The 22,335-nt window shown below is 46.6% G+C and overlaps 1 protein-coding gene across 4 annotated transcripts; it reads left to right on the top strand.

Annotated features, from left to right (window-relative positions):
• The first annotated feature begins 2,115 nt into the window (after positions 1 to 2,115).
• Positions 2,116 to 22,039, top strand: LOC136588541 (regulator of G-protein signaling 9-binding protein-like). Of its 4 annotated transcripts, none has more exons than XM_066587850.1 (3): positions 2,116 to 2,221; positions 15,003 to 15,301; positions 20,901 to 22,039. In XM_066587850.1, exons 2-3 carry the CDS (start codon positions 15,037 to 15,039, stop codon positions 21,428 to 21,430), a joined length of 795 nt encoding a protein of 264 aa, XP_066443947.1. In that variant the 5' UTR covers positions 2,116 to 2,221; positions 15,003 to 15,036; the 3' UTR covers positions 21,431 to 22,039. The 4 variants fall into 4 exon arrangements, with proteins under 4 accessions (XP_066443947.1, XP_066443945.1, XP_066443948.1 ...); XM_066587848.1 differs by lacking the exon at positions 2,116 to 2,221 and adding an exon at positions 3,460 to 3,538; XM_066587851.1 differs by lacking the exon at positions 2,116 to 2,221 and adding an exon at positions 5,400 to 5,421.
• The last annotated feature ends 296 nt before the right edge of the window (positions 22,040 to 22,335 follow it).

The raw sequence follows: 22,335 nt of genomic DNA, 5'->3' as shown, positions 1-22,335 counted from the left end.
TCGGCCAATCAATGACTTCAGCAGTCACGTGATGTTCATGCAGTATCACAACTGAAGCCAGATGGTCACATGAACAATGAATGGGAGGTGACTGATGTATCTTCTGGGATCGGAGAGGTAGGGACTGGAATGGGACGGGAATTTAAGAGATTAGTATTAGTTATTACTGTATTTTAAACCCTTCACTGCACATTAGATTTTTTCAGTTCTAGAAAACCCCTTTAAATAGATGGGAACCCATGTAATGCATGGTTGTGTTGAGTTCTCCAGAGTTAGAAGCACTAACACTCTGGATAATAGAGAGGGTTTCCAACATGGCCTAATAGGGCATGTGAGAGAAACAATATGATTTCCTATTCTCCATTGTATGCTTTGTAACCTGCTCTTCTTACAGCTCTTCACTGTCTCTCTTTAGCTTATACCGATGTTGTGTTATAAGAATGCAAGGCCGCCTTTAAGGTCATTTCACAGAAGTCTCATGGGAAATAGTTCCATTCGACCTGAAAAAAGTCCTGCCTCAAAGATGTCACTGTTCTGTTGAGATTTATTGACTAATGATAAAAAATGAATTAAAACAAATTAGAATCTTACAAGTGAGGCGTGGTCTAGCCTCATTTCAAATATCTTCATATGTATACTTCTGCTTAATAATTAAATAAACAGATGACTTCCAATCATATCTAGTGTGTGTGATTTGTAAGCTTCCTCGATGATCGAGCATTTAACTATTAATTTAGATACCTGAAAACAAACCAATTAGCTAATATTTTTGTTAACAGGCCTATGGGCATTAATTAACCTGAGGGGACAGCCCCTTGATGTTGAATTTACATTTTAGCATGGACATACTGTAGCTGTAGAAACATTTGCATTTGATCCCAATTCAATTCAGCAGTCACAACAATAGTACCTGGTCCTATGGTGCCAATCTGATTGTTTTGGGCTAATTGAAAAATGTGCTAAAATCTACTGGAGTGCCTAGAAATGATTCTTAAGGCCCATTTACACGGCCCGATGATCGCTCAAAGGACAGTTTGAGTGACAGCTTTGAGTGATCATTTTGCATAAATTTTTAAGTAGTTACTCAGCTACTTAAGATAATAATAATAATAATAATCTTTATTTGTATAGCGCCAACTTATTCCGCAGCGCTTTCAGGCATGGATAAATGCAAAACAATACAACAATTACAATATAAGGTACATTGGGTTAGACACAAATGGGTTGAGGGTGGTTAAGAGCAATTTAGTGTGCAAATAAAGCCTTAGCTGAAAGCAGTTAATAACCCGAGGGCTCTTATCTGCATTCAGATCCTTTGTTCTCCAGTGGGAAACAATGCTATCAGCACTCTTTGTGGAGATCTGCTGATAAGGCTGACTGATGATTTTTAGGTTGGACTGAATTTAACAATCAGCTAGCAGTGATTGAAACGTGCACTATGGGCGCACATTTAGACGCAACGATTCTCGCTAAAACGATCGCCTTTTAGCGATTTTTTTTAGCTCTCATCCCTCCGTGTAAATGGGCCTTAGGTCACTGAACATAGCTGTGTTTAGTTAATTAATTTGAATCCTATGTGGACAATAGGGGTAGTAGTAGATCAGTTCAATCATTCTTTGTATCTATCTTGGTAGCAATTGAAGGGTGAGTTTTCAGTAAATGATGGACGGTTTGGCAGATTTGATGGAAAACTTCTTAGGTCTGTTTGGGTACATGCTTGCTCTTGAATGGTGCTGAAAATAGAAAACGGCGATAAAAAGTGCAACATTTTAATCAGTAATTAACAGGTGCAAAAATAACTCAATTGTTCAATAATGCTGTAAAGCCAGAAAGATGCACGTCTGCACATTATATGACAGATGTAGAGCGCCCCCGGGCTGTAAGAGAACAGAAGATGTTCTGCAACATATGTGGGATGGTTAGAGGCAGGTGCAGCATGTAGAGATCTCTTCACAGAGGAATGTGAACTATTCTGAGCCTGCGTGTCCCTCTTCAGCTTGTTTATAATTAGGGAGAGTCAGCCCATAGGGACGGAGTAGGGGGGATGTGTAGTGTCTTCCCAAAATAGATACATTCCATGTGGGGAGAGAAGTGGTTTAAGAACACAGGGAGGGATTACAGAAGAAGGGAGCAGGAAGGGAAACAAACATCCCTGAACTAAGAAAACTTATCATCTCCTCCAGCAGTAACTGATATGTGGCGGCAGGGGAGACCATGATAGGTAGGAGCTCATTATACACTACCAATGGGGCAAAGTCAGTGCTTTGTAGGCTCCAGGAAAAGCATTTAATGTTAAATTGCTGTATGTCTTGTTGTCTTCTAGTATAAAGCGTTACCTTTTTAAGACGTTAGATATTTGCATGTCGTCACAAATCCCAGAAAATAAGGGTTACTCCGTAGATTAGCATAGGGGGTGACATCATGGGAGCGTGTCATCGTCGTGTGGCTAAATATGTGACCACATGAAACCAGCACTCCATGGTCCTTTATTCTTAGGTCGGCTTCACATGGGCGTATACATATTTGCCCGCGTCAGGGCCCTGGGTTTTTGCGGAAGGTACTATGCTTTTCTGCGCATGCTTTGGCGGATATTACCGTATATTTAGCCCCGCCCCAAGGCATGTTCATGATCGCACAGCAAACAATCACACTGATTGAAATGGCTAATCACTTCCAGATGTGTTCTTTTTCCAGAGCAGTTACGCAGTGTTTTACCCCATTAACCTCTATGGGGACCTTTGATGTGCAAAAACGCTAAAAAATAGAACATGATCTAATTTTTTCTGCACGACTGAAAAGCACACGCAGAATATGAAAATATGCATGAACCCATTGAAATCCATGGGTTCTATTCTCTGCGCGCAAATATACCCATATCAAGCCGGGCTAAAAGGGATTTTCCGCTCATGAATATCATAGTTTTGTAAATGCAAATTGGTTTACTATTTTGTGCTGATTAATCTCGTTAAATATATCTTTAGGCTCCTTTGCGCAGACGTGCACATTTGCACGCGCCTTGAGGGCTTACTCAGACGGGCGTATATCGGTCGGGTTTTCACGATATAAGCTGTCCCTGCGCTCTCGCCCCTGTTTGCAATGGGAGGGGGCGGGACAGGGTGGAACTTAGCTACTCCCCCCCCCCATTGCAAATAGTGGCAAGGGGTGGAGAGGGGGCAGGAGCTCAGTGCACTAGCTCCCAGCCAGGCCCGCCTCCTCCCCCGAGCATATATCGGACAGGCGTGAAAACCCGACCAATATATGCCTGTCTGAATAAGCCCTGATGCTGCATTTTTGCAGGACGAACTATGTTTTTTGTGCGTGTATCTGTGTATTTTACTGAGCTTTTCCCGTCCGTAGGGCAAGCTCTTTTGCGCACTGCAAACAAGACATGCTACTTGAAATGGCTAATTAGTTCCAGATGTGTTCTTTTTCAGAGGACGTACGCAGTGTATTATGCATCTCCTTGAGTATTGCACATCCATTTGCGCACCCACCCTTGATTTCTATGGGGACCTATGGTGCGCAAATGTACAGAAAGGTAGGGCACGCTGCAGGGTTTTTTTTGCATGACCGAAATCCGAGTGCAAAATACTCGCATGTGAACAAGCTTATTGTAATCAATGGATTCTATTATTTGTGTATTGTGTGCGCAAATACGTGTGCGAATATGCGCACGTTAAGGAGCCTTTATAGCGGTCGGAGTTCAAACTCCTCTTCATAGATGTAGATTTAAAATATATGCTGGGTGTCTGCGTTTACAACTAAAGGCAGCTTAGCAGCAAAAACAGGGGGGCAGACCCCTAAAATACACCAGCGGTCTAGGGTCTGAGGCGGCATAAGCAGAGCTAAAAGCATAGGTGGCGTTATCCAGTCACCAACATGTTTATTGGTGTAGCTGTGCAAATAAAGGGTGTGGTTATGGAAATAGGTTGTGATAGGGTATTGCAAGATACCCTATCAGTTACCATATAGTGGTGGATAACAGTTCTACACAGGCGATCTGCAAACCACATATGGGAATACAGTACAGTTAAATCCATTTGCCCACAAGATGATGTCACCTTTGCTTATAGACATTTTTTTCCCTTTCTTCTTCATTTGTCCCAGACCACTATGTCAACTTCTCCTTATAATCTACAAAGTTTACTGCCTTTATGGCTACACAAATAAATTCAGTTTATAAAGTTTGTAACCTTTTCCAGTCTCATTAATCTTTCTAACATGTCTTGTGAGGTTTTTTGAAACTTGTGTGCATAGAGGCATGGTTCACACTAACCAATGTTTCTTGAGAAGGAACAGAATTGTCAGTAACCAGGCTTTCTGTTTCTTCATATCATGGGCAAAGCACTGGTGAAATTCACATTTTCAATCTCAAGTGAAACCCCTTTTCCAATCAGCTCTTAGAGAAGTAATTTACATCGAGGTTCACTTGGCTTTTTGTCCTCCACTGTGGGTATTCACTCAATAAAATACCTTAACAGTGAAACAGTTTGTGTGTTATTAGATTTCTTCTCTATAATTATGACTTAGCGAACAATCGGACCCCATTTTATTAGTAATCAAAGTAGAAATCCAGGCAATCACAAAGGGTTCACTTACTTTATCTTACAACTGTAAACCTTAAATATGCTGTCCATAAGTAATAATATTACTACTTTATTACTGCAGTGGGACGATGACTGTAATATTCATTATTGTTGCCCATCGATCAGATTGGCAATCCAACGGCAGTGCTATTTATAATGTCTGCACTGTTTTTCAGTAGACGTGCAATGCATTGCAAAAATATCAAAAATAATATTTCCAATACCTGTATGCCTCCGACTCCTATTTATTCTGTCCACACTCTTTTGTGCAAGTGGATGGTGTATGACATGACATGAATGATGGAAATATAGTTTCTCGGTTGCTTCGGTTATACTGACGCAGTTATTGAACTTAAGAAGGGGTTAATAGCTGTCTGGTTGCCAAGTAACGGTGGTGCGAAAAGCAGCAGGTCTCTACCCGGCTCATGCGTTACAGAACTGTAGACTTCGTCTCCCACAAGCTGACAAGTACGCTTCAGTGGAAAAAGAGAAGGAGGGAGGGGGCTTGTAGGCTTTACGGAAAAGGAGGCAAACCCCTAAGGATAGCCATTTGTAGCATTCGGGAACTCATGTTTACAATGTGCAGGCTGGGACATGTAGACTAAAATAAGCTAGAGCTATCACTATATATATAGTGATACCTTGAGTGAAGAGTGCCTCAGCTTACAAGCTTTTTGACTTGAGAGTAGGCTCTCTCTCAAATTTTTGCTCTGATTTAAGAGCAAAAACTTGAGTTACGAGCCTTGCTCTCAATGGGGCCGCCGCTGCCCGCATTGAAAGCAATGGCCTGCCGGCAACACCTGCAGGCTGGACGCGCCTGAGCCCCAGCGGACAGGTGAGTATATATTTTTTTTCTACAGCTAGGGATGATTTTTCAGGGAAGGGCTTATATTTAAAGCCCTTCCCCGAAAATTACTGCAGGGGTTGCCGGCGTACTATTGCTTTCAATGGGGCGACGCCATCCCCATTGAAATTAGTGGGGGAGCTTTGTGGATTAATGGCTTTTCCATTCATTTAAATGGAGAAAATTGATTTGACTTACGAGTGTTTTGGGTTAAGAGCTCCGTCACGGAACGAAATAAACTCTTAACCCAAGGCAGAGGCGTAACTTGAAGCTCCTGAGCCCCAATGCAAAACCTGGAACGGGGCCCCCAACTATAATGTTTTATTCATAGTACTGGGCTCCCTATATGGAGAAGAGAGGCCTTATGGGCCCCCTAAGGCTCCTGGACCCGGGTGCAACCACATCCCCTGCATCCTCTATAGATAAGCCCCTGACCCAAGGCACCACTGTGTGTGTATGTGTATGTATATATATATATATATATATATAAAATCAGTCTGTATACTATGCATGAGATGATGAACAGAAATGGCTAATAGGCACAAGTACTGAGCCATGATGGAAGGGAAGTAATAACTAATGAATTGCACTGTATATGTGATATACGTCCCGATTAGGGATGATATTCTACAAAGCAGACTTATTATCAAGTGGATGATACTTAACAAAATATTACACAAAAAAGTTCATAGAAACAGAAATTGGAGCATCTTGAAAATTCTAGATCCATATAGAGAAAAGGTTCTCAATCCTTAAAGGGTTTTTTTCGGACTATAATACCGATGATCTATTCTCAGGATAGGTCATTAAAATATTACAGGGAGCCTAATGCCTGGCACTATACCGATCAACTGTTTCCTGGAGCCACTGTGTGCTGAAACTAGGACAGCTCCATACACTGTGTGCGGTGGCCCAGATTGGTACTGCAACTTAAATACTGTTCTCTTTAATAGAACTGAGCTTACAATGCCCCCTATACAATGTATGGAGCTAAAGCAAAATCCCTTACTACTCCTGTACCAAAAATTCTATCATACTTTTTTATGATAGTGGGGCGATAGTGGGGATTGGTGAGGGTAATCCCTGCCAATCAGCTGTTGGCCAGGCCCGCTGTTGTTGTGGATAGTCGGAAGCAGACAGCTGTGGTCCACCGATGTTCACAATGATAGCCGGACAGCAACAACACCTGGCCCATTATCAGCTGATCGATGGGGATCCCAAGCAGCGGTCTTACACAGATCAACTATCCCGGGTATAGGTCATCAATAGTAAAGTCACAGACAACCGCTTTAATCAATTGCATTTTATTCAAAAGACTGTTCTTCAAGACGCTGGCATTAGAAAACCCAAAGCAGCAAAATAGAAATAGTCTCTCTTAGGCCGCCATCACATAAGCGTAATCGCTGAGGGCATTCCATAACAGAAAACCCGCAGCAATTACACTGTAGTGGCCAAATCCAAACATAAATGGTGCGGATTTGGACACGTTTTTAGTTGCGGGTATGCTGCAGGATTTAGCCCTTGTATTGCAAGGGTTAAACTCCGCAGCATTAGTAGACATGCTGTGGATTTAGATCCAATGTCAGTGTCAGCTGCGGGTGTGCCGCGGATCGGACGGCTTCCATCGACTTCCTTGCGGGAATCCGCAGAAAATGGAGTATGCTGCAATTTATTTTCCCACACGTGCGATTCGCACGCCTGGAAAAAATATAATCCACATGCTTTTAATTGTTTTACGGACGCTAATGCATCCCTATGGGCGGCTTGATTTGCGCATTCCCTGTGCTGGTGCTGCAAATCAAATCCGCCCATGGACATTGGGCATAAGAATCCCAAGCATTTTTCAAAAATGCTGTAGATTCATTGTGGCACGTTTCGGCACCATTTTTTAGATTTCCTCCACATGGCTTGATTTGATTTGCGGAACCGCGCAGGTCACCCGCAAATCAAGCCGCCCATAGGGATGCATTAGCATCCGCAAAAGAATTAAAAGCATGTGGATGTGATTTTTCTTGGCGTGCGGGAGAAAATCGTAGCATGCTGCATTTTTCTGCTGATCCCGCACTGACGGCTTCCACTGAAGTCAACGGAAGCCGTCTGATCCGCGGCACAGCCACAGCTGACACTGCAGATGTGCCGCAGATCCCACAGGAGAATTAAAAAAAAAAAAAGCACTTCCGCCGTGCAGAAGAAAGAAGGTCCAGCCGCGACGTTACAGACACGCACTGGATCCGGAGAGGTCCCATGGCTGCTGGCACAGGTGGATTCTGTGCAAGATTCCACACTCAGAATCCATGCGTGCCGTGGACATCAGGCCTTAGGCCCAACATCCACGGGCGGATTTGATTTGCAAAATCCGCGCGGGTGATCCGCAGTTCAAGCCGCCCATAGAGAAGCATGGGGCATCCTCTTCATTTACCAACTGCGGATTTGATTTTTAATGATTTGCGGATGCCACGCGCGGATAATAAGTCACAGCATGCTCCATTTTACCGCGGATCACGCGCAGATATGGCTCCATTCATCTCTATGGAAGCTTAGGATCTACTGTGCATCTGCAAATATATTTAAATACATTTGCGGATTGACTGCGGAAAAAAATGATGGCATTCTTTTCCTATCTTTTTGCGTTCCTCAGAACACATCGCCCCTTGTTTTCAATGGGACAGTAATACAAATCGCATGGCGTGTGATGTGCATGCAAGGGCGATGCAAGTTTTACCATAGGAAACACTTGCTGATCCTCTAATGCGCCTGAAAGCCGCCCTGGAGGATTGCTGCTTCACCCTAGTGATGGGAGGCATTTTTGCCAGCAAAATGCCTCAAATTTGGTAAGATTAGGGGGGGTATTTTTTGGTGGCAGAAATAGTGCCATATCGCTCTAAGGCCGAATGCACATAGCCGGGACAGATTCTGCATGCGGGATCCCATAGCGGAATCCGACCCTGTGCCCCCTGCATATCTGTCCAATGGTCTTCTAATCTGTACTGCAGATGGCCCGGGCGTCGCATAAGCGCAGTACAGATTATGCCGTGCCGTCGCCAGACGATGACGCAGATTCCGCGGATCGGACAGCTTCTATTGACTTCAAAGGAAAATCGCGATTGACTTCCTCTCGTGTACGTGGAAAAGCGGTTTTCAATAGCATGTTTGTGGGCAGTATTTGCTGCGGAATCCAGAGGCGGACGCCCGCTGCAGACTCTGCAATGCAAATACGCCCGCGTGCATTCGGCCTAAACCAGGTGGGGGCTCGGCTTACCTTACAGAGCCTCATATAGTAGGCTGCTTGTCTTCACATGACATTAAAATAATGCTAACTTTCTGGCTGCCCCTACAGGTAGCTTACAGTATAAACCAACGGACTGACTGGTAGCTGGAAGCCTGTATACGGTGGACTCTCCCTAGGGGCGTCTACAGTCGGCTAGAATTTGCTATTTGGATTTGAAGTTTGATATATATATATAAACAAGCCCATTATTAGATGTAGTTTCTAGGTGAACGGCTCAGTTGCTGGTGATGTTAGAGGCTTTATCGCCGTGTCCAGGTGTTAGCGGTAGGTCAATAGGAAATTATGAAATGAGCGACAGAGCATTTTTCACAGCATTTTTTTCTAACTTTTGGAGCATTTTGGGGGTCTATGGTGTTTTTTTTACCGGCGCTTTCCAATAGGTTTCTTCATAGGAAACAAATCCTGAAAAGAAAGAAAAATCGCATGTGTGTGTAAAAATAACCACCGCCCAAAACTGCGCCCAAGTCTCGAAAAACACTAGCCGGGACTGCAAGTCGTACCCAAAAAAAGTACCATTAAAAAAATGCAGCGATATCGCAGCGTTAAAAAAAAAAACCGCTAGTGAGTAAAAGCGCTTAGCAGGGCAGCCAGTGGCCTGTGGATTCACTATAATTTAAGCCCTTTCAGGCTACTCTCATACACGTGCTTTTTACTGCGAATACCGCGGCGTTTTGAACGCCGCAGTAAAACGCTCCCATTGTTCTCAATGGGGGTTTGCAGACGTGCGCTAAAAAAGCACCGCGATTTTGGAGTGCTGTCTGCTCTATTTTGCCGCATTTAACGCACCTCATCACCAATCAGAATGATGGGTCGCATTAAAACCCACCGTTGGAGGCAGGAACCTGCGTCTGAAAACGGCGGTAAAATCACGGCAAAACACCACAATCGTGAGGGTGGCCTTACACTGAACGATTCAGCTTCTCACTGGATCACGGGAATCGGAATGATAATCGTTCAGGAGTGATTATCGCCGGAACAGTTGTTGCGTGTAAAGGGGCCCTTATTCCAGAGACTTGCTTACGTAATAGCGGAAAGCTGCGCCGGATTGTAGCTGGCGTACATTTTAGGTGCACGTATGTCCCAATATGTGACACATGCACTAAAAGGCAATGGCATTCCTCTAAGATCAGCGTATAAGAGGTCAGTGTTGAATACATGCGCCCCTATGTGCACATTCCTTTTAACAGGACCTTATAAGACACCGCATGCCGTGTGATATGCATGTGGGTGCCATGTGATGCTTCCCATTGAATACAATGTGACACGCTTGCAAACCTCTGACGTGCGTGAAACACGTGCCCGAGAGTCGAACTTTCACTGAAGTGATGCGGGGTGTTTTTGAACCAAAAACGCCTCGCTGGCGAGAAAAACACACGTTAGCAATTTTTCAGCTCCATATCGCGCTCACCCATGTGAATATTGCCTGAGGCCTCGATCACACGAGCGCCGTTTTCACGCGTTACAGCCGCCTCTAATAGAACCAATGGTCTCCTGTAGAAACGTTCACATGAATGAATTTTAGATGCGCAAAATCCTCGCACCTAACAAAGATAGGACATGCGACTGCAAAGCTGGCATCTAAGGTCCGCGGTGCGTGAAAAGATAGGACCGGACCCCTCTGTGGTGCAGGCTTTCCATAGACTCCTATGGGAGCTGGATAACACGCACCTCCGATCCTGTGAACGGGCTAATTAAAACCGCTCTAAATCCCCCGTTCGCGTAATCTTTAGTGCCGTATAGCCGCGGTCCTTTCACGCGCCAATAATACGCAAAAGCAGCGCTCGTCTGAACGAGCCTAAGAGTGCGATCAGGCGGTGAATTTGGTGCTGATTATGTACAGCTAAAGATCCTGACCAACATCTGTGCCAAAACGCACGCTATTTGGCGCAGTTTTTGACAAGGATCCGCAGATTTGTTTTAAAAATACGCACCAAATGGTGACATTTTAGTAGATCCACACCAAAGTCCAACACGGCTGAACACTCTTTTAGGGCTCCTGTATATGCATTTTTGTTTGTGCCTAAGCGCAATTTGCGCCATAAACGAGGTGATTTTGCACGTGTATCTGCGCATTTTACTGTACTTTTTGTGCACGCAGAGCCTGTTTACACCGTGATGTGATATTGGGGGGGGGGGGGGGGGGGAAATCACTCATATATGACCCTATGCACAAATCTCACGTGTTTTTGGCCCCCTTAGGCCGCCTCCACACTTGCAAGAAAATCACGTGATTTTTGCGTGATTATGAAACCTGTGCCTTTCAATGGTTTCATTCCCATCTGCAATGTCTTCTCTCATGTGCGCAGCCAAATTTAGAAACCCCCTTTCCCTATGGAGCCTTTGTTTTATTGGATCACAACGCGTGAACTTGCGATCTTAATGCGATGCATTTGTAGCATCAGAATCTCCTATTGTCTATGGCGCAAGAAAATCGCAATGGGCAGCAGTGCGAGATTGCCAGGAAGAAGCATCGCTGGCGCTCCAACCGCTCATCAGCACATATGCGATTTTGCAACGATTTTCTCGTGGCAATATTGCGATCGCCAGACTACCCTTAGGGAGGGTTTACACGCGGCTGTTTTTGCAGATTGCTGTAATTTTGTGGGTCAAAGCCAGAAATGACGCCAGTGCGATTTTAGTCGGTGAAAAACGACGGAATTCAGCGGTAAGAGGTGCGTTTTACATCAGTTTACGTTCAGCTTTTTAAAGCGTGTCGTTCACATGTGATCCGCTTTTCATGCACATGCAATTAAAAAAAAAATAGCGGCCAAATTGATGTAATTTAAAACGCCCATTAAATTGGGTGGGTGAGAAAAAAACGGAGCGTATCTTCATGCCCCGCGAGCGCATTTCCATTGTTTTCTATTTTCACAGATCCATTGACTTTAATGCGCGGGGTTTACACGGAACGATTATTTGTCGAACGAACCAGCGACAATAATCGTTCTGCATAACCGCAGGGTAACTGTGCCACGTAACATGCCACTGCTGCCATAAACCTGAGGCGCTGCTGGCTAATGGCGGAGTGCAGCATCTGGCTATGGTGGCACACAGTGGTAGAGCACCGTTAGGCTACCTCAGCAGCCTTGCTGGGAGCAGTAGTTCCACAGCTCTGTGTCATGGAGGAGCCTGCAGTTCCCTCCACTATATACTGCCTATATACGGCGTGCAGCAGCCGGCTATGGTTGCACACAGGGGTATATCACTGCCAGGCTACCTCAGCAGCCTTGCTGGGAGCAGTAGTCCTGCAGCTCGGTGTCATGGCGGAGCCTCCAGTCACCTCCACTATACACTGTCTATATATGGCGTGCAGCAGCCAGCTATGGTGGCACACAGTGGTATATCACCGCCAGGTTACAACCCTCAGCAGCCCAAACTTGCTGGGAGCAGTAGTTCCACAGCTCGGTGTCATGGCGGAGCCTGTTACCTCCACTATACACTGCCTATGTATGGCGTGCAGCAGCCAGCTACGGTGGCACACAGAGGTATTTTACCGTCAGGATACCTCAGCAGTTCGAGCACTTGCTGGGAGCAGTAGTCCCACAGCTCAGTATCATGGCGGAGCCTCCAGTCACCTCCACTATACACTGCCTATATAAGGCATGTAGCAGCCGGCCATGGTGGCGCACAGTGGTATATCACTGCCAGGCTACCTGAGCAGCGCTGCACTTGCTGGGAGCAGTAGTCCCACAGCTCGGTGTCATGGAGGAGCCTCTAGTTCCCTCCACTATATACTGCCTATATATGGTGTGCAGCAGCCGGCTATGGTGGCACACAGGGGTATATCACCACCAGGCTACCTCAGCAGCCTTGCTGGGAGCAGTAGTCCCACAGCTCGGTGTCATGGAGGAGCCTGCAGTTCCCTCCACTATACACTGATTATATAAGGCGTGCAGCAGCCGGCCATGGTGGCACACGGGTATATCACTGCCAGGCTACCTCAGCAGCCCTGCACTTGCTGGGAGCAGTAGTCCCACAGCTCGGTGTCATGGAGGAGTGCGCGGCTTCCTCCTCCCTCAGGCCGGGGCTGCGGTCGGGGGCGGCGCCGTGCATTTCCCACACTGAGGGGCGGACGAGCTCCCCGGGGAATCCGGCTCCATGAGGCTTTAATCAGCCGAGCAGCTGCTTCCTGCCATTATCCTATTACACCGCCTGAGCCGCGGAGGGATGTGAGGCGGCTGCTGAGGTGACAGGTAAGACGGGCAGGACAGGGTTACACGGCGGCTCCCTGCCATGCAGGCTGTGGGTACACAGGGTGCCTTGCTATAGTCTGGGGGGTCTGAGCCCCCCCAGACTTGGGGTACCTATGCCCCTTCTAGGCTGCCCATTATAGTCTGCTGCAGCACCACCAGATACATTTGGCTCGTTAACATTCCGTAAGGTTGGAAACCTCGTTAAATAGCCCCAATAATCCGGGTTCCATCCAGTAATTATGGGGTCTGCTTCTCATCCGTACCCCTCATGGCGTGGCGCTCCGGCGTACAGTATATACGGACGGGGTTCGTGGACATCCACCCATGTGCTGCGCAGATGACCCCCATCCGTAGATCCGATGGATAACGCAATTCTCCGACATTACGTTTAACCCCTTAACAACCACCCATACATCTTATTCTGATGCATGTGCCTTTTTACGGTGCTGCATCACAAGCCTGGCATGGGTCTGCCAGGGGGAATGGGTACTCTGCTGTCTAATGACAGCCTGGCATCTGCTCCAACAGCAGGGGACCAGAGAAAACTCCGATTCCTGTCCTTTAACTCTTTGGCAATCAATGGGACTACAGCATGTAAAAGGCTGATGCATGGAGGGGGCTTCACCTGTCAACCATCGGACCCCTGTGATGTGATCAGGACGTCCCAATAGGGTTATTATAGTGTCAGGAGGCTTGGAGATGGTCTGCCATGTACAGGAGCTTCAGAGGCAGTATAACGCACTGCAATACTGGCTACAGCAGTGTATTATAAGAACCATCAAGCAGAATGATAGTCACGAAGTTAGGGCTTTCTCAGATGAGTGTTTCCTGTAGACATGTCTCACGCGTGGTGAGTGCGCAATGCGTTACGTAATGCTGCGTGCCGACAAATCCGCATGTGCTATCTTGGCGTGTAGGTGCGTGACGTGCTCTATCTTTCGGCGATGTGCGACATTTTTATATATATATGGAGCCTTCTTTTTAGTGCATCCGAACAAATTTGCGTTGCGATGCAATACGATTTTAATATTAGAAAGTCCTATTTAGTTTTGGCGCGTGACTTTATTGCGGGCGGCTGCAATGCGATGCAAGAATATTCTGGGGAAAAAAGCGCATTGCTGACTCTCAAAATCCACGGGAACAAAGACATGATTTTGCCGCGATTTTTCTCGTGGCAAAATTGCGATTGCTGCGTAAAACTAGCTTCATACAGACATATAGGGTCTGTGTATTACATGCGTAATACGCAGTACACCGTTACATACACAAGTAACATGCATATAATATATATGGGTGTAATACGCACCGAAATAGGATATATTGCATTTTTTTTGGATTTTTTTTTTTTTCCTGCACGTGAAAAAAAAACACGTCTGAATGGACTTTTAGGACTGGGGGGGGGGGGGGGTCTTTTGAATGTGGCTATAGAGAAAAAAATACATAAAAAATGTCGCACAGTGAAAAATTAATTTAAAAAACGTAGCCTACCAGAATTGCAGATTTTGTTCATTTTGCCTCTAGAAAAAAAATGTCATAAAAAAATCATCAAAAATGTTATATGTACCCAAAAATGAGATAAAGACTAGAGCTCATCCCACAAAAAACAAGCCTTTCCCCAGATCCGTCAATGGGGAAATACAAACACTAGGATGCCACAATAAAAAACAAAAACTGAATATTTAGTTGGTGGTGAAGGTGCCAACAGGCTGTGATACTAAGGGGTTAAAGCAGCCTGCAGCGGGTGGCATCTATACTGCCTGCAGGCACATGTTGGAGGTAAGGGTAAGGTCAGTGGGCAGATTAGCAGCGTGGATGTCACTGCCCTGTAAATATAGTAAAACCCATCAATGTGAGATGTCAACAAGCTGGCGCAAGTCCTCGCCAATCCTCGTCTTCATTATGTGCTGGCACACTGGAGGGTTATTGGTTCCTGTGGAGTGATGGGTCGGGGGAGCGAGCAGCCTGCTAATGAATGGTTCCTGCTCCGCACTAGTGACTACCGAAGGGGCGGTGGGGGGATTTAATGTGCTTGTTGACTTGGATGTCTGTTTTAGCGGCAAGTGTAAAAAATGTTTTGTTTTACTTCCCAGGTGCCTCTTATGCCAGGAAAGAGACGCATTAAGCATGTCAGCCCCAGAAGGTGCCAGCCCGGCACCGCCGCACTTGCACCCCGTCGGCAGAACATTAACCCTGCGGGGAATCCGTGGGCACACGGTGGAGAGCAGCAATCACGACACGGTTACAGACTGCAAGAAGTCTCATAACTCATTAAATAAGGTGACCGCCTGTTATCGGCAGCTGGTGATGTGCGTCGGGGGGACGTCGGACTGTCCTCGGCTACGGGAGGAGCTGGAGGAGAGCAGGAAGAAAGCCTTTGAGCTAAGCACTGGTAAGTGTCTTCTGGTCGGACAGACAGAAGTGGCACGTGTGCCATCTGTGCCAACTATGGAGTCGCCATAATGTGTTGCAGTTTACTTACGTGCATAGATTTGGTCATTAGTTGCCTCAACGCCATTGTATAGGCACATTGATGACTGCACCATAAACTGAATGCCAACTGATTAATTAAAGGGGTTGTCTGAGTTAGTCCTCATGTCCATGGCACGTGCAGATGCCAGCCCTGCCCGCGGCCAGTGACCCATGCTTACCTGTATTTCCCCAGCAGCGTCATCCACACCGATCTCGCCACGTTGGGGTTCGCTGTACTGCACACGGTCCTCACGGCTCCCCATCGGACATGCGCAGTACAGTTTTCATGTTTGTTTGGGTTTTTTTTCAATCTCCTGCTTTCCCGCAGATCCGCGGCCCGCCCGCAGTGTCTGCTGCAGATCAGACGTCTTACATTGACTTCAGTGGAAGCCGTCAGTGCAGGATGGACTGAGCACTGGCGTGTCACACAATGGGAGAGCTGAGTATAACCCCATTGTGTTACTGCATGTAGAAGGGGTTTTACCTGTAATAATCTATAACTCAGACAACCCCTTTAAGGGTGACTCCTTGTAACACTGATAGACTGTATTATACCCAGCGCACGTCGTATACCACCCCTCCGACCCAGTGCCAGGCATAACACAGTTTTGCGCAGTGTGCCACACTTAAAATGCAGTTTTTCTCTGGAATTAGGACCCTACATATTGCCAAAGTTTTCGCTAGGGGAAGAGCCAGACCCCCCAAACACGTGAGAGAGAAGCGGAGTAATGTGCTCTGCACTTCCTAATACCGCCTTATTTCTTCTAGTGTGCCGTTCAGCATTCTCTAGAAGCCACCACCCTCCCATCCATTAGATGGCACCCCATGGAGTGGTATGCGGCCAGCGCTTCATCATGCCACCTCTGTTGATGCACAGTGTGCTCAAATTCTGCAGTTCAAGACCTGCTCAGGTGGAAGGCCCACCTTGTATTAATGGAGGAGCCATAACGTCTTGGTCACATACCTCTCCATGGGGAGTCGTCGTATGGATATGGGAGCGCCGTCTGACCGGTACAGGAGGCTGACGGAACATAGAAGGGAGTAGCTGCTAGAAGAGATAACGATGCATTACTGCGAAACCTATCAGTAGTAATAAAGAGGCCAAACCCTAGCTGAGGGCTATGCTGCCGAGGGTCGTGGTGACATATCGGCATATAGAATACTTCCTTTGCTCAAAAGTGCTCTCGGATGGTCTATGGCTTTAGCCTAGGAGACCACAGTGGTGGATCTCCGGAGGTTGGTGCGAGGGTGCCGCCGCGGAGGTTGTTGAGTAGATGCAGATACGTCGCTGTGACTCCTTTCCGTTTTTGTTCAGCGTTGCTGCTCTGCTAACATTGCTGGTCAGGGGAGCTCCTGGGAGTCCTATAGTAATATATGATGATCATGCGGGTTACACGGCGGAGCTTTAGTCCTCCTGAGCCTACACAATATACATCTAGCCTGTAATATATGATGATAATGCGGGTTACACGGCGGAGCTTTAGTCCTCCTGAGCCTACACAATATACATCTAGCCTGTAATATATGATGCTACATTTCGGTTCCTAAACTATTACAGGAAATGCTTGCTCTCCTAAAATATTGCCTAGACCCGACCCGCCCCCCCTATGTTCAGCACATAGAGTGGATATAAAAAGTCTACACCCCCGTTATAATGCCAGGTTTTTGTCATATTAAAAATCGGACAAAGATGACTTCTTTCCCCCTCCCCCGTCACCCGCTATCCCTACGATCACATTGAAAAACAAACTGAGATCTTTTAGGGTGGAGAAGCAGTGGTTACATGAATGTGCCCAGCCCGGCTCTGGCCATTCCGAAACTCTGATCTTCTTCTGATGAAGCCATTCTTTGGTTTATTCGTCGGTCTGCTTTGGGTCGTCGTGCTGAAAGGTGAATTCCTCTTTTTAGCAGAGGCCTGAAAGTTTTGTGTCAAAATGGACTGATATTTGGAACTGTTCCTAATTCCCCCCACCTTGACTATAAGCCTCAGTCCCAGCAGCAGAAAAGCAGCCCAAAGCATAATGCTGCCCCACCATCCTCACTGCAGGTATGCTGCTCTTTCGGGGATTCCACAGCATTTCTGCACCATGGGGGTGGGGGGAGCGCGTTATCTTGTGAAATAGTTAGGAAGCGCAGCTGATTTTGAGTAAAAATCCGTACTGCCGGTGTCTTTTGTGGAAATGCTGCGGAAAACCCGCTACGTGTAAACACTCCTTTAATGTTGCTGCCGGCCTCTTGGCAGCCTCCCGGACCCATTTTCTTCAGATCAATTTTTGAGGGATGTCCAGTTCTTGGTGATGTTACTGCTGTGCCAAATCGAATCCATTCCTTGGTGACCGTCTTCACCATGTTCCATGGTATATGTAATGCCTCAGTAATGTTTGGGTCCCCTTCTCCTGACTGATACCTTCCAACAATCGGATCCCTTTACGGACCAATGTTAGGAAAATCCTCCTACCGTGTTTCCCCAAAAATAAGACAGGGTCTTATAATATTTTTTGCTCCAAAATATTTCTTTTTTACATGTATATCTGCCTGGACACCATTTAAAAAAATCATGCTAGGTCTTATTTTCAGGGTAGGTCTTATTTACAGGGAAACAGGGTAGAAGAGCTGAACGTTATATAGGGTAAATCAGAATCCCTGTAAATAACAGCAGCGGAGTCCTGACTACTCTTTAATAGGAGGTTAAATGTGATTGGCTGATTCTGAACACAACCACATCCTCAAATATAAGAGGCTGTTCACACTTATGCAACCACATTTTTGTTACACCCCAAAATATTTCAGACTTGTCCCGATAACGGGTCACATTTAAAGGGGTTGTCCCGAGGCAGCAAGTGGGTCTATACACTTCTGCATGGCCATAATAATGCACTTTGTAATGTACATTGTGCATTAATTATGAGCCATACAGAAGTTATAAAAAGTTTTATACTTACCTGCTCCGTTGCTGGCGTCCTCGTTCCCATGGAGCCGACTAATTTTCGCCCTCCGATGGCCAAATTAGCCGCGCTTGCGCAGTCCGGGTCTTCTTCTTTTCTGAATGGGGCTCCGTGTAGCTCCGTGTAGCTCCGCCCCGTCACGTGCCGATTCCAGCCAATCAGGAGGCTGGAATCGGCAATGGACCGCACAGAAGCCCTGCGGTCCATGAAGACAGAGGATCCTGGCGGCCATCTTCAGCAGGTGAGTATGAAGACGCCGGACCGCCGGGATTCAGGTAAGCGCTGTGGGGGTTATTTTTTTTAACCCCTGCATCGGGGTTGTCTCGCGCCGAACGGGGGGGGGGTTTAAAAAAAAACAAAACCCGTTTCGGCGCGGGACAACCCCTTTAAGGTGGAAATAAATCGGAAATGATTCATCTTTGTCGCACTTTTTACCATGGCGTTCTAACAGAGGTGTGTAGACTCTATACCCGCTGTAGTACTCTTCTCTTCACATGTTGGAGTCGGAGACATCATTGCAGCATATCTTGTCCCCCGCATGAATCATCCTGCGCCACGACCGTACTGAGTCCTTGCCGACAAGGGGAATGAGATCCTTGCGGAGGCTCCAGGGGACACAACTGCAGCGAATCTTCCCCCTTCCTACTGGATACTTATTCTTAATCGCTTAGTTCTCTATTAAAATGATTAGGTTGATTCCATCTAGCGCAGACGTGACGGGATAATGATGGCTGCTGGGCAGGATCCTTCATGCTAATATTAATGGCAGCAGGAGACGCTAATGGAATAGAAGTGATTCATAAAACACACATTTTAGTAGTTCATTTGGGTTTATCAAGCAGACGTTTGCACTAAATCTTCTGCAGGCCTCGGGGAACACCAGGAACGTTACATGAATTATTGGGGGAGTGCATAAATAACAATTCCCTAACATGTTAGTATTGCACTCTTGTACTATCTAGAAGTAGTCGCCAGGAGCACCCCTTTCATAGTCCCCAAAGTAGTTTGGGGGTCTGATAGATAGATTGGGTAGTGCAGTGTGAGGTCAGTCCTGTCTGTCAGTGGCCGTCTCTGATCAGCATCGCGAATGGGACGGCTGAGGACAAACTTCGGTAACCTCACACTGCTCTGCCCAATGAATCTGGACCGCAGTATCTATGGTAGTGCGGTGTAGTAGACGCTTCTGAGGCTTTGCTAGATTAGCCCTTTAGGGAGGGATGGAGAAAATGGAGTCGCCACATGTGGATTTAGGCCATTGCCAGGGTGGAATCTGCTTGCAGTTTTGTAGGCGGAGTCCGTTCTGAAACTGCAATGGTGGAATTTGCCGCGTGAACGACCATTAGGCTACCTTCACACTTGGCGTATTTTTAGTGTGGATCCGTGGCATATTTTGCTCAGTGGATTTTGCTGCGAATCCATACCCAAATCTGCTGCATTTCTCCAGGTTTTTGTGCAATTTTTAACGTGGATTTGCGGCAGATTTCACCCTTTTAATTGGAGCATTGAGGTACTGCAGAAATCCGAGTGGTTTTTAATATGGATTTTGGTGCAGATTTCCACTTAAGAGAATCTAAAGCAAAATCGGTGTCCTATTCCACACTAAAATACGCACCGTTAGTACCAGTTTTGACATTAATTGTGAAGCTGATCCACAGCAGGCTTCACTCCTTCTATTGAAAGGGTGAAATCTGTTTTGGATCCACTTCAAAATCCACACTATGTGGTGCACTAAAATCTGCAGTGCAAATTAAGTTGCACCAAATTCGACCACGTGAAGCCCCTAAAGCCCAATGTTTTAACTATAAAATCCGCACCTTTTGCCGCCCATTGCAAGTAAAAGCATGCGGATGTGATTTATTTATTTTTTTCCCCAGCATGCGTATCGCACGCACGGTCAGAAATCGCAGCATGCTCTATTTTTCTGTGGTTCCGGCAGCAACGGCTTCCATTGAAATCAAGGAAAGCCGTCCCTGTTGCCGCAAACCCGCAGTTATCACTGTGGAGGTGCCGCAGATCCGCGGGAAAGCAGGGGATCCAAAAACAAAAAAGTGAGCACTGTGCATGCGCTGGGGCCCGTCACCCAACGCTTCTGGACGCATCCGCCGTGCTGAAGAAAGAAGATCCTGCTGGCTCAGAGGACCCGGAGAGGTAAGAAACATTCTTCTACTCTCCATGGCCGCGGGCACGCATGGCTACCACTGCGGGATTCAGCAGTGGAATCTGTGTGTACAAGAGGACATACGGCCTAAGGCTACGTCTGGGTAGAGCAGATCTGAGCCTAAATATGCATGTAAAGCGAGGTGTAGAATTTTAATGCGATATTATGGATTTACAATCTGTACTATAAGTTACTGTGGTTTTACTAAAGCCAATTCCACTGCAGAATATCTCGGTGTGAACATACCCAGAGGCCAAGTGAAGTTTTTTATGTGACAGATCTGACAAGGCAGAACCCTGAGCCTTGGAATTCTGCGCAGACTTACGTGAGGATCCACGCTCCGTTTCTGCATCAGGAATTGACACGTTGATTGTTTTTGTACACCTAATCCGATCTCTTTACCCATTTCCCTATAGATCTGATGAACACCTTGATGGTCCTGTTGATGGAGCAGGAGGTGACCCAGGAGGATCGAGTGGAGCTGGAGCGAACCTGGGTGCTATTCCTCTCCACCCTAGAGCTCTTCCAGCAGGATTTGTGTAAAGCGCACCAACTCTGCCAACTCTTTCCTCTCCATGGCCGACGGAAGAGACTGGTCAACACGGGGGTTATAGGTAAAACGTCAGAAGTTGCTTATAGAGCACGCAACATCAAGTCGCCCAGCAGCCGAGTACGAGAGAACCCCCAAAGAGGCGAGAGACCCTGCTCCCCAGATCTGGCTGGTCAGATCGAGCATGTGGAAAGGATGCTTCATGATATGCAGATGAAAGTCAGTATTCCCATATGGACAGTAGAAGCCACGGAGGAGGCTTGGGCAGAGATCAGCTCCAACTGTGACCTGGATGAGGGCTCGGACAATGAAATACTGGCTGGGGAAGATATTTCAAGTAGGGGCTGTTGTGCTAATAGGCAATCACTGGCGCGGCCTCTGTGTATGGTTTCCTAAGAGACATCTGCCATTGAGTTCTCAAACCGCTGGGCACGGTGCCCGACGTTATGCCAGTACAGAGGGAAAGTACAGGAGGCTATGGGATCATTGACATCTCAGTTCTTGGGGATCAGTTTAGCAGATGTGGGTGAACTCTGAGGTGTTTGCAGCCCACTTAGCCGGTTAGGACTCTGGATGGTGCAGAATTTCGATATCTGTTCATCCCATAGAATGATATAAAGGAGGGACAAACGGACTAGTGTTCTATGACATTTGGGATGGATAATGATTTTCCATTGTGAGGACAATCAACGATCATGGTAAACTAATGGCAGAGGTGTGTAGATGCGAATGTCATCGCCACCTTGGACCTCCTGTTTTTACCATTGGAGTCAAGTGAACAAATATAACCCATTACGAAGCATGCGTGGAGTCTTCCTCAGGGTCCATACACCATTAAGCACTTACTGGAAGACATTCTCCGTGTCTTTTTAATGTTCGTTAATCACTTCCATGCTGAGGACTGAACCAATTCATGGCTTTTAACCCAAATTCATTTGTGTAAACATTATGTCTGTGCTAATGGGAAATGTCCTCCGATGATTCTGGTAAAAGGTTTTGCCTAAAGTAATATATCAGGAAATTGTGTAAAACCCATGATATATGTTACTATTAGAGATGAGCGAGCATACTCGGTAAGGCGATATACTCCAGAGAGAGCATTGCCTTTTTCGAGTACCTGCTGGCTCGTTCCTGAAAATGCAGGGGGTTGCGGATGGGATCGGGAGGGAGAGAGGGGGGGATCTCTCTCACTCTCCTCCCCGTGGCCCCTGCGAATCTTCAGGGGCGAGCCAGCAGGTACTCGAAAAAGGCGATGCTCTCTCGAGTATATCGCCTTACCGAGTATGCTCACTCATCTCTAG

The sequence above is a fragment of the Eleutherodactylus coqui genome, chromosome 13 (genome assembly GCF_035609145.1).
Source record: "Eleutherodactylus coqui strain aEleCoq1 chromosome 13, aEleCoq1.hap1, whole genome shotgun sequence".
Taxonomy (NCBI): Eukaryota; Metazoa; Chordata; class Amphibia; order Anura; family Eleutherodactylidae; genus Eleutherodactylus; species Eleutherodactylus coqui.
The sequence above is the reverse complement of the archived record's forward strand: the minus strand, read 5'-3'. Positions and strand labels throughout refer to the sequence as shown.